This window comes from Tiliqua scincoides, chromosome 8, assembly GCF_035046505.1.
Source record: "Tiliqua scincoides isolate rTilSci1 chromosome 8, rTilSci1.hap2, whole genome shotgun sequence".
NCBI lineage: Eukaryota > Metazoa > Chordata > Lepidosauria > Squamata > Scincidae > Tiliqua > Tiliqua scincoides.
Genome location: NC_089828.1, coordinates 2965666 through 2978570, shown reverse-complemented (window position 1 = coordinate 2978570; position 12905 = coordinate 2965666). Strand labels below are relative to the sequence as shown.

The 12905-nt window shown below is 47.9% G+C and overlaps 1 protein-coding gene across 5 annotated transcripts in view; it reads left to right on the top strand.

Moving 5' to 3' along the window:
- AKAP13 (A-kinase anchoring protein 13) overlaps positions 1-12905 on the top strand; it is a 219914-nt gene that overhangs the window by 193471 nt on the left and 13538 nt on the right. For all 5 annotated transcript variants that reach the window (XM_066636597.1, XM_066636598.1, XM_066636595.1 and 2 more), the window contains 8 exons: positions 525-671; positions 1290-1540; positions 2141-2266; positions 5855-5972; positions 7040-7288; positions 11068-11144; positions 11801-11982; positions 12301-12383. In XM_066636597.1, the coding sequence (XP_066492694.1) occupies positions 525-671; positions 1290-1540; positions 2141-2266; positions 5855-5972; positions 7040-7288; positions 11068-11144; positions 11801-11982; positions 12301-12383 (1233 nt within the window). The remainder of the gene's footprint in view (positions 1-524; positions 672-1289; positions 1541-2140; positions 2267-5854; positions 5973-7039; positions 7289-11067; positions 11145-11800; positions 11983-12300; positions 12384-12905) is intronic.

The following is a 12905-nucleotide window of genomic DNA, read 5'->3' as shown; positions in this document are numbered from 1 at the left end:
TAGGGAGCTGTCCAGCTGTGGAGGTGGGTTGCAGGTTCTGGACACAGGGATCAAGCTTAAGCTCTGCAAGACTTGAGAAGGCAGATGATATGATAGAGTTGCAAGCTCCACTGAGCCCTTACACTGCCAAGCAGGGCTTGGTGTTTGCCAGACCGCACTCTTTCAAGGAAAGGTGCAGAAAATTTTAAAGCTGTCATGCTCTGGTTTGGGGCTGTGCTTTGGGGTGTTATTGGAGGACCTCACTTTGGGTCCTCTGCCTTCTCCTCTAAAGGTAGACAGAATAAAGCACTTTTAGCAGCAGGTGGACCAGCTGAGACCCGCCCCCCCTCCATCTAAAAGGTCCAAATTGCCAGAGAATCCTCCTCCTCAGAGATGTTCAGGAATGTTCAGGGAGTTGCAGGGAAGGAGTAATGCAGGAGAGGAGTATTGCTGGAACCACAGCATTAGCATTGGCATTGGCATTGGCAAGAAATACTGGAAGGGCTTATGATGCAAACCACCCCCTGCCTCTTCCCTGTTTCTAGGTGCAGACATGAATGAAGGGCAGCTCATGGGTGATTTTGAAATGGACTCGAAGCAGCTGGAAGCTCAGTCCTGGAGCCAGGTGGTGGACGGCAAGTTCCTGCGGCAGCAGAAAAAGGATGTTGTGAAGCGCCAAGATGTAATTTATGGTGAGTCTTGTGCGGGAATAAAATAAATTAGGCCACAATCCTAACCCAGTTTCCAGCGCTGACGTAAGGGCATTGCAACTCCAAGGTAAGGGAACAGACATTACTTTATCTTGAGGAGGCCTTCGTGACTGCCCCCCCCAACTGCAGGATGCAGCACATGCCCCACTGGCACAACTATGCCAGTGCTGGAAAGTGGGTTAGGATTGTGCCCTTTGATTGCACATTTTACAGCAAGGTTAATTTGAATTCTGCGACAAGAAAATTCTGCAATCTGTGCTAACCTTTCAAATGGCTTCAGTTTCTTGCATTGCTTTCTCTTGCATTGCTTCTGTTGGTTGTCATGAAGAAGGGTCAAAGAGCTGTAGGGGGCTGTTGAAGCCCCTTCTCCACCCTGTGGAATTTGAACTACTTTGGTTCCTGAGATCTCAGCAAGCATTTCCCCCTCGTGCTTTCAAACATAGTTTTTGGTTGCAAAGGTCAGGAAATTTCGAAATATAGCTCGGTTTCTGAGAAAATCGTGTGACTCAAGTCGGGCCTCCTTTCTGTCTGTGCTCCAGCAGAATCAGCCCTGATTATGTTCCCAGTGCATCTGTTTGTTCCTCTTTTTTTTCTTTCCAGAACTGATGCAGACGGAGATGCACCACATCCGCACCTTGAAGATAATGAGTGACGTGTACAGCCGAGGGATGGTGCAGGAGCTGCAATATGAGCAGCAGATGGTGGAAAAAGTCTTTCCTTGCCTGGACAGCTTGTTAAACATCCACAGTCAGTTCTTCCAGCGGATTCTGGAGAGGAAGAAAGAGTCGCTGGCGGACCGGAGCGACAAGAACTTTGTCATTCGGAGAATAGGGGACATCCTGGTCAATCAGGTAAGTGGTGGACGCGGTTGGTGCAGGCTAAGTGCAGCTGCTTAGGATGACATACTTATATTTCAGGGGATACAGTTTGGGCTGTGGGTAGTGAGAAATTAACTACACAAACAAAAGGCTCCATATAATTTTGCACAGTGGAAGAAAAATGCATCCACTGTACAAATTGAGTACAGGCGTTCACCAGTATCTGCCCCCCCCCCGATACTGGAATCTGCCCATTAAGGCGAACCCTACAAAAAAGGGGTTCACAAATCTCCCCTGTTGTGCAAAATGACTTACCAGCCTCTGGTTGGAGGGTTGAAAAGAACGCAGTGCCTTATTCATATATTCTTTCCTTCGACTAAGACCTTCTCTAGATGTGATAGTAGTTTATCATGAATAAACGCCTCCTTGTCTTAACCGGTCTGTCACAAATGGACTTGTGAACCTGATCATTGAAAGTGAAAGCAGACAAGCAGTTGGAAACCATGGTTTAGTCTCTCGGCTACGACTAACCCAAACCATGGTTTGGGCATGATGTCTGCGTTGAGTCCATGGGTAATGGTAGGTTGTCTTTCCCACCGTTGGAGGTCCCTAATGATGTTTTACGACTCGCAGTTTTCCGGCGAGAATGCGGAGCGAATGAAGAAAACGTACGGAAAGTTCTGTGGGCACCACAACGAGGCAGTGAACTACTTTAAAGATCTACATTCAAAGGATAAACGGTTCCAAGCCTTCGTCAAGGTATGCAGATGGATGTGTGCGACTTTTCATTCATGTAGAGGGGAGGCACTGAAAGGTGATATAACATGCAGTGTGAGGATCGTATATAGTACAGGGCTACTATTTGTGGAAATGTTGAAAGGAGGGCCAAAACTAGTTCCCTGATCTTCTTCATTTTGTTCCTTCCACCTTTTTCACAACAGCACCTATGCTCTTCCTGGTGGCCTCCATTTTTCCCCATTGGCCCTTCTTCCATCCTCTTCATGTGTCATTCTGAGGGGTGGTCTAGTGGGGACAAAAAAACATGGCCAACCCTACTGGCAGATGTCATTGTTTCCCGGAACCTCCTTCAGAATGACATTTCAGGATAGTGCACAGTTGTTTGGGAGGAGGGATTGTGGGGAAAAATGGTGGTAGCCATTGGAAAGGGTGGCAAAAGGTGCTGTGGAGGAGATTAAAGTTCAGTCTTAATTGCATGTCATCCTTTGGGAAACGGTGAAGGAAAAATCTTGGAGATAAGTAATATTTGTGCTATTGTTATGGGATCATCGTTGTGGCCTTGGAGGAATAGATAAGAGGCAGTGAATGAAAGCCCCATCCACCTGGAGGCTTCATCCCCATGCATTTGAGCCATTTAGTTATTTGATTTTTCTCTGTAAACCGCTTTGTGAACATTTAGTTGAAAAGCGGTATATAAATACTGTTATTATTATAAGAACATAAGAACAGCCCCACTGGATCAGGCCATAGGCCCATCTAGTCCAGCTTCCTGTATCTCACAGCGGCCCACCAAATGCCCCAGGGAGTACACCAGACAACAAGACCTGCAAGGCCTCCTGGGAATTGTAGTTAAGAACATAAGAACAGCCCCACTGGATCAGGCCAGAGGCCCATCTAGTCCAGCTTCCTGTATCTCACAGCGGCCCACCAAATGCCCCAGGGAGTACACCAGACAACAAGACCTGCAAGGCCTCCTGGGAATTGTAGTTAAGAACATAAGAACAGCCCCACTGGATCAGGCCAGAGGCCCATCTAGTCCAGCTTCCTGTATCTCACAGCGGCCCACCAAATGCCCCAGGGAGCACACCAGATAACAAGAGACCTGCAAGGCCTCCTGGGAATTGTAGTTAAGAACATAAGAACAGCCCCACTGGATCAGGCCATAGGCCCATCTAGTCCAGCTTCCTGTATGTCACAGTGGCCCACCAAATGCCCCAGGGAGCACACCAGATAACAAGAGACCTGCAAGGCCTCCTGGGAATTGTAGTTAAGAACATAAGAACAGCCCCACTGGATCAGGCCAGAGGCCCATCTAGTCCAGCTTCCTGTATCTCACAGCGGCCCACCAAATGCTCCAGGGAGCACACCAGATAACAAGAGACCTGCAAGGCTTCCTGGGAATTGTAGTTAAGAACATAAGAACAGCCCCACTGGATCAGGCCAGAGGCCCATCTAGTCCAGCTTCCTGTATCTCACAGCGGCCCACCAAATGCCCCAGGGAGCACACCAGATAACAAGAGACCTGCAAGGCCTCCTGGGAATTGTAGTTAAGAACATAAGAACAGCCCCACTGGATCAGGCCATAGGCCCATCTAGTCCAGCTTCCTGTATCTCACAGCGGCCCACCAAATGCCCCAGGGAGCACACCAGATCACAAGAGACCTGCAAGGCCTCCTGGGAATTGTAGTTAAGAACATAAGAACAGCCCCACTGGATCAGGCCATAGGCCCATCTAGTCCAGCTTCCTGTATCTCACAGCAGCCCCACCAAATGCCCCAGGGAGCACACCAGATAACAAGAGACCTGCAAGGCCTCCTGGGAATTGTAGTTAAGAACATAAGAACAGCCCCACTGGATCAGGCCATAGGCCCATCTAGTCCAGCTTCCTGTATCTCACAGCAGCCCCACCAAATGCCCCAGGGAGCACACCAGGTAACAAGAGAACTCATCCTGGTGCCCTCCCTTGCATCTGGCATTCTGACATAGCCCATTTCTAAAATCAGGGGGTTGCACATACACATCATGGCTTGTACCCCGTAATGGATTTTTCCTCCAGAAACTTGTCCTTTTAAAGGCGTCCAGGCCAGTCGCCATCACCACATCCTGTGGCAAAGAGTTCCACAGACCAACCAGACGCTGAGTAAAGAAATATTTTATTTTGTCTGTCCTAACTCTCCCAACACTCAATTTTAGTGGATGTCCCCTGGTTCTGGTGTTATGTGATAGTGTAAAGAGCATCTCCCTATCCACTCTGTCCATCCCCTGCATAATTTTGTATGTCTCAATCATGTCCCCCCTCAGGCATCTCTTTTCTAGGCTGAAGAGGCCCAAACGCTGTAGCCTTTCCTCATAAGGAAGGTGCCCCAGTCCCGTAATCATCTTAGTCGCTCTCTTTTGCAGCTTCTCCATTTCCAACTAAGAAATGGATCTTTTCCATTTCCATTTCCATTTGCCATGAGAGCTGGAAACTTGATTTCAAAGATAGGGGAAGGAGGTGTTAATATGTTGAATTTTGCACTAGAAACCAGGTTCTCCAACCTAAGAACATAAGAACAGCCCCACTGGATCAGGCCATAGGCCCATCTAGTCCAGCTTCCTGTATCTCACAGCGGCCCACCAAATGCCCCAGGGAGCACACCAGATAACAAGAGACCTCATCCTGGTGCTCTCCCTTGCATCTGGCATTCTGACATAACCCATTTCTAAAATCAGGAGGTTGTGCATACACATCATGGCTTGTACCCCATAATGGATTTTTCCTCCAGAAACTTGTCCAATCCCCTTTTAAAGGCGTCTAGGCTAGACGCCATCACCACATCCTGTGGCAAGGAGTTCCACAGACCGACCACACACTGAGTAAAGAAACCTAGAGCATATCCTGCATATATCCAAAGGCAAGTGGTTTGAAGGAACATGAGAATATACAAGTGAGGTATAACTGCCCTGATAAGAGAAATAAGATTGGGAAATGGGCCTGCTGTAGGTGCAGAATAAATGTGTAGGGAGTAGCTGCTAAATAGTAGTAGTAACAGCAGGCTAGACTTGATGGGCCGGGGGCTCGGGGCCGGGGTATTTGAGGGACTGCCTCCTTCCCTACAATCCTGCCCGTGCTCTTGGATCATCTGGGGGGGCCCTTTTGACTGTGCTGCCACTAAGAGATGTGAGAGGGGCGGCGGCCAGGAAGAGGGCCTTCTCGGTGGTGGCCCCCAAACTGTGGAATACCCTTCCCTTAGAACTGAGAACTGCTCCCTCGTTGCTAACGTTTCGGCGTGGACTGAAGACCTTTTTATTTCAAAAAGCTTTTAATTGTTGACAGGCTGGCTGGCGTTCTTGCTTTTTATATGAAAATCCACGGGGTTTGTTTGTTTTTAGATTTTTAATTATTGTAAATTGTTTTTAATAATTGTTTTTAATGTTGTATTTTTTAAAACGTTGTGAGCCGCCTTGTGTGCCCGTTGGGCAAAAAGGTGGGGTACAAATTAATAATAATAATAATAATAATAATAATAATAATAATAATAATAATAATGGGGGAGGGGTTATCTGGGAAGGCTGCCTTCCTCTCTCCTTTCCCTCCTAAGCATGTTCATTTCATTCTTCTTTCACCAGAAAAAAATGAGCAGCTCGGTAGTGAGACGTCTGGGCATCCCAGAGTGCATCTTGCTGGTAACCCAGAGGATCACCAAGTATCCAGTGCTGCTGCAGAGAATCCTCCAGTACACAAAAGGTAGATCTCATCTTGATGGGCACCGTTGCCTTCTTTTCAGATGGGAAAGTTCACCGCAAGGTGATTTCCTCCCATGTCTGTGGATGTGGCCTCAGGAAGAAGAAGGGCTACGTACTCTGTCCTGGAAAATGCCATTTAAGAGTAAGGATTTTCCAGCTTTGTGGGAAAGTGGGGATCTTAACTTCAAAAACAGTAGCCTGAGCAACGCCTGACAACTCCTGCTTTCCAAAACTGTGTTTTGCAAAATGGTCCCATCTTGCAGACGGACTTTTGTTTTGGACAAGCGTTCAGGCAGAATCCTTTTCTGTGAAAATGGACTTTTCAAGTGTTAAATTAAGACTGAGATAAAATAAACCCCCTTTTGTTGCCCCATTTGCAAATAATGAAACAAGGGGGTAGGCACTTTTGGAGATAAGGGCATTTTTGGAGATAAGGGCATTTTTGGAGATAAGGGCTTGGGATTGATTGCCACTGGCTGCTCTTCCTGGTAGTGCTCCCTCCACTGCTGATTTTCATAGCTTTGCCAGTTCTGGCTTTGGTCCTTCTAAATCAGGACTGTTCCAACCCTGTCCCGGGGCCCAAATTCGAGGTTTGGGCGGATCTGTTCGCCTGGTGAGCGGACCATTCAGTTCCACCTGGTGCTCCGCGAAGTCCTCCTTGTCTGGAGGACAGAGATGCTCTGGGCAGTTGCGCCTGACCAGACATCCTATCATGGAGCCTTCTGGGACGATGGGCAGCAGATGCAACTGCCCAGTCCTCCAAACGAGGAGGACTTCGCACAGCGCCTGGAATGCTCGGATGTGGTGCAGAAGGGGATCGCGTTCCCAGCGGACAGCAGTTGCAAGTTTGAGCTCCACTGTTCTAAATGAAGTCTGTTCTCCCTCTAGATCTCAAATTCTTGGTCAACCATACATGCTGCAGTGTTCTTAACCCTCTTACTAGAGGCATCAGGGATAAAGGGAACACTGATGGGAAGTTAAGAGATGGGTTTACAGAGCTCCTTGCGGAGGGGTGATTGGGGGGAAAAAAGGAACTGAAAGTCAAGTCTCTCCTTTTTATGTCTTCAGAAAATGATGCTGAACACCAGGATGTGGTCTTGTCACTCAACCTGGTGAAGGAAGTCATCACGGCAGTGAATAGCAAGGTCAGCAACTACGAGAAGAAGATGCGTCTTCACGAAATCTACACCCGGACAGACAGCAAGTCCATCATGAGGATGAAGAGCGGACAGATGTTCGCTAGGGAAGACCTGAGGCGCAGAAAGTTTGTCCGGGATGGGCCGGTCTCCCTGAAAAATGCTGCTGGGAGATTGAAAGGTGAGGGAGCCAGCTTGCCTGCCCCCTTTTCCCTGTCTGGGTTTTCCTTCAGCCCTTTCATTAAATGCCTTGAGCACTGCCAAACAAAGAGAGGGGAGGGCGCATCTTTCCATTTGGTCTGACACTGGAGGAAATGGACAAGGGAGGAAGAGAAAGGCGGTCAAAGCAAAGTGCTTACTGTGTCCAGCAGGGGGCAGAAGGTCTTGACTTCAGGAATCCCTCTCCATGCTCATGGATCCTTCCTGCAATGTCAGTCACTCCCAAAGTGCAGGCCAGGGAATATTAGTATGACTTTGAATGGCCTGCTAGTGAACCACAAGGCATAACTGATGAAAACCTCCTGAGCAGAGCAGGGCCATCTTCTTTCCAACCTGCCTCCTCTGCGGGGGGTGCTTCTGCTGTATCTCTGAACTAATGGCTCCTGGTGCAGAGGAGTACCAGACCTCCCTGCTGGCAGAGGAGATCACCCACTGTACGTCTGGGTGAGTCAGCTGCCCCAGTGCTTCCAATTAGGAGGCCTCCACAGAGCAGCAGGTCGGAACGGGTACGATAGGGCCCTTTTCTTGCATCTCAGCAGGAGCATTTTGGGGAAGCAAGATCAGAGCATCAAAAATGGGTCAGTTGTACTTATAATTCCGCCTTGAAAGTAACTCTCTTTGACTGTTAAGAACATGCTTCCAGTTCTCATTCAGAAAAAACAGTGCCCTTCAGCTGTCAAATCAACTGTTTGGAAAATGCTGATTGAAAAACTCAGCCCCAAGTGCTTTTAGCACAGTTTCGGACCGGTTCATGCTACTTTTAGTCCTGTTGGGTCTTTGTTGTCCTCCCCCTGCAGCATGGTAGTGTGCTGTTCTGATGTGTGTTGTGTTCCTCACCTTCGCACCCTCTTCCTTTGAGGCAGGCAGTAAATTATTCCTTCGCGGTGTGTGTATGGTACTGTGGGGAAACTTCTTATCCAAAGTACATCTTAATAGCAGGGGTGGATCCGGAAGAATTGGTCACACCAGCTGCTTGCACACAGGAGAGGAATCTGACATCTGATAGCATTTGACCTGAGGGCCTCTGGAGTGGAAAGTTCGCAGATGGCTGTTATGATCCCCGGAAAGCACATCATTTTTCAGTCTGGACAGTCGGCTAGAAATGTTGATGGCAAATGAATGAGAAGCGCCAGATCGGAAAATGTTGCCCTGTGTCACAATCTCCGTCCTTGTGGAAATCAAGAGCACCAGGAGGTGGGGTTCTAGCCCAGCCCTCTCTCTGATGTGCCAGTTTTCTTCATGTAAGGAGTGGTTCACACAGGGAACGTTGAATCATTTATCTTCCGCCTCCCAGCAACTGAAATAATTCCTGGGAATTCCCAGGAAATGAGAGAAAAGAGGATCAAGAAAAGCTGTAGCTTGTAAATGCATAGGCAGGGCAGCTGGTAGGGCAGATCTTCCCAGTGCATTTTGATTCTGCTCTTTATTGAAGGAATATTTTGTGCTTTCACTGACCAGCTCAGTCCAGCAGCATTGTGGTGACCACTAACAAACCCACAATCTCTTTGATTTGTCAGAGGCCGCCTTTATTAGAAGACTTCTCCTGTTTGTCAGAGCATAGTTGAATTTAGAAGGAAAATGCTTATTCCTTTGACCAAGATTAAAACAGAGACATGCAGGGAATGACCGTCTCAACAGTCCCTAGGAACTCCCTACCACATGATTTCTCTGAATGGGTAGCTTAGCTTTAGTTCCTTGGGCAGCTGTTTTCTTGACTCTCGATACATCCAAGCATAAAAGCTCCTGGGGTGTGTGCACAAGCTGCTGTCCTTCTTGGATGCTTGGGGGTCATGTTCCATTTCAGGTCATTGAGCCCATTCAGGTGAATCAACTTCCCCAGCAGATCCCAGGGTAGCTTGGATGCCTTGATTACCCTGCCACATGGCAAGGCTGAAGGTACAGAGACATGGTATAATAAATAACCTGTGACCCACTGTAGCAGATGGGGGAGGAAGAATGGTGCTTGCAGTGACAACTTCCATTCCTTCGATGCATCACTTTCCCCTTCACCTCTCAGTATATTAATCTTCAAGAGCTTTCTGTTTGTGTGTCCCGCACAAGTGGGATTTTCTTGCAAAAACAGACTTTGAGTGATAATGACGACAGGGAGCTACAACTGGCAAGACTCACAATTTGTTCCAGCATCACCACTCCTGGGAACAGCAGCATCCAGCAGCTTTTCCTAAACAGATCTGTAGATGGAGGACAAAATCATGGATTGTGAACGTGGCGTTTATGCTCTCCAAGTGCCCACTTGAGCTGCCGCCTTTCTATTCTGTGACTCTCGAGAACTGTGCTCCAAAGTTGAGCCTCAGAAGAACAGAACGTGTCAAAGTTCTGTTGAGTGATTTTGGAGATGATATTTCAAGGTCCAGAGATTTATTCCAAGAATTCTATGAGTTTTCCCTTCCTGTGGGAGGGGCATTCTATGAAATGAGAGGCTGTTAAGTTCTCCCAGAGTGGTCATTTCTATGAAATGAGAGGCATTTCATAGAAATGACCAACCTGGGAGAACTTAACAGTCCTCTAAGCTCAGACCATATAGATCCAGACCATATAGGGGCAGGAGGTCTGGTCTAGAGTGTAGAGCAGGGGTGCTCAATAGGTGGATCGCGATCTACCGGTAGATCGCGAGGCAAAATGAGTAGATCTCGGAGCCCTGTCTCTCCAAACTGTTAATATGTCAGTTTCGTCTAGTGACTAGACGAAACTGACATATTTAGCTGACACTAAACTGACACTGAAACTGACACTTTAGCTGCTCTTCAGGCATGCAGCAACAAAACTGACAAAACTGACTAGACTCCAGCAGGGGCTCCATACATTAAAGGGGGTGTCTGTCAGACGCTTCCTTCCCTCCTGGTAGATCTCCGGGCCTTGCTGGGTTTCAGAGTAGCTCTCGAGCCAAAAAAGTGTGAGCACCCCTGGGGTAGAGCCTTCGTTAGCCCGAAGGTAACATCAGAAGGTCACCAGTTCGAGGACACCAGCAGCTCTCTGAAAGGCAAAGCTGAACTGAGTTACTCCATCTGCTCTTCGGTGTGTGAGCGAAGAAGCATCTTGGCTGCCCTCCATGTGAGAGATGAAGGAGCTGCTTGTCAGCCTGCAGGGGAGGCACTGGAGGCCAGAAGTGAGATCAGACCCGGAAGATCCATTCTGAACTGTTGTTGGTTCTTGAAAGAGAGAACCGTTTATGATGGTAAAAATCCCCTTGAGGGATTTAGAAACACCTGCCTATGTGAACCGCCTTGAATAAAGTCAGAAGAGAAATTCGATGACCAGAAAGGCGGTATATAAATACTGAGTTGTTGTTGTTGTTGTTGTTAATAATAATAATATCCATTTAGCTCAGCATCCTATTTATGGCAGCCACCCAACAGCCCTCCACATATCCTTATAAAATAAGAAGGACCTTCAAGGCCATCTAGTCCAGTCCCCTGCTTGAAGCTTGAATTCTCAGCAACTGGAATTCAGAAGTAGAATTGGAGGATCCACTTATTCACCATAACTAATAGCTCTTGCTAGACCTGTTCTCCTCCATGAATTTGTCTAACGCTTTTTTAAAGCCGCCTTGAGCTGGTTGGTGTTCTATGAAGAAGTGCTTCAATTTGTCTGAATGTGCCAAATCATTCCTCTTTGATTTAAAACATCACCATGACAAATGTAGAACTCTGTCCGGGGTGTTCCCAGCAGTGCGGACGTACACTGAGGCGTGTTTTACATGTTGCTTTCTTCCCTCGCCAGAGGTCCAGGCTGTTCTCCTCTCGGATGTCCTGATATTTCTACAGGAGAAAGATCAGAAATATGTATTTGCATCTCTGGTAAGGTCCACAGTATTTTCTCTTCAACACTTTTAAAGTTTTAATTTAAAAATGTATATGTACTAATTACAAGGAAAGCTAAAGGGGGGGGGAGAGAATATTTTCATTCCTGATAGGCCAGATTCTAAAGCTGGACCAAGGAGTGCTTTTGGCCAGATTTGGGGAGGTGATTCGGGAGCAAAAAATGAAGGCACAAAGTCTCTGCCTTTAGTCCCAACAGCCGAAGTCAGTGCTTGTCAATGTGGCAGTGCCAGTTTTTTTTTAATCTCACTGCTGCTCTATGCAATGCTTCTGGGGAAAAAGAGCAGCTGTTAATGGAAGTCATCTCCACACACACACACACACACACACACACACAGATGTTCTCTGGAGCATACCTCACTTGGAGGGGAGCGAAACAACCCCAAATTCCTTGGTTAGGGCTGCTCTGTGCTCACCCTGGCTAAGGCAGAAATGCTTTATTCTAGTTGTGGTTCTTCTAATGTCTTTGATTCCCCCCCGTAATAGGAGAACTTTTGACACCTTTCCTTGAGGCTTTGAGACTTTGTGATGCTGAGTATGAAAGCCTGGCTGAAGTTATGCAATCTTCAAGCTGTGTCAGCTGAAAAACCATCTCATTTATTTTCTTCTCTCTTCCCATCCCACAAACAAAAAAGGATCAGAAATCTACCGTGATCTCTCTGAAAAAACTGATTGTCCGAGAGGTAGCGCATGAGGAGAAGGGCCTGTTCCTGATCAGCATGGGAGGGAAAGACCCAGAGATGGTGGAGGTTCATGCCAGCTCCAAAGAGGAGCGCAACAGCTGGATACAAGTCATCCAGGACACCATCAATACCATGTAAGGGGTGTGGGAGAATTGCTTGTGGAGCACATGGGCTTTTGGGAATTGGAAGCCACCTTAAACTGGTTAGGTGCAGAAGCATAGCCTACTGGGGGGTGGGGAATTTTGCAGCCGCAGTGGGCAAGTGGGAGGAGCTGCTTACAAAGCACCTTGTGGCACCTGCAATACTTAACGGCGCCAGCTGCACTACTGGTTAAGTCCCCATTGGCCACAATTCCAAAACATCCCACTAAATTTTCCTGGGTAGTTCCTGTTTTCTTTTAACCCTTTGTGCCTTGTTCCTTCCCCCCCCCCCCACCCCCGCCTCCCTCACAGGGACAAGGAAGAAGATGAAGGCATCCCTAGCGAGTCGGAAGAGGAGAAGCGAGTGCTGGACACTAAAGCTCGGGAATTGAAAGGTAAAAAGTGGGGGAAGGTGGGACAAAGGAAACTGCCTTGATCTGAAAGACTCCAGAATATTTGAAAGGTTACTTGGTGCTCTTCTCAGTGGAGCGAGGACACGAAGCTGCACTCCCTATCTCCAAAGCTAGCACTCCACTGTGGGACCAGTTGCGCCGCTGGTTCCTCTGTCACAGACGCAGGTATGGCTAGTTGGGGTAGGAGTCTGCTCCTCCCACATGGCCCAGCGCTTTGTGCATTGCCCCAGGAGTCCAGGGGGCTGCCTGAAGCTGCTCCCACATGGGCCACAAGATATGAGTAGAAGCTTTAGGGTTCTGGCAAAGATTGAGATCTTGCCGTTGCATTAATTGTGCAGGGATTTCTGCTTGTCTTCCTTCATTGGGGAGGGGAGTGCCTTGGAAGGAGACAAGGAAAAGATAGTGGCTTAGTGGCAAAGCCGCTGTTTGTTATGCAGTATCTCCAGACAGGGTCCTGAAAGACCCTTGTCTGAAACCCTGGAGAGCTGCTGCCAACCTGAGCAA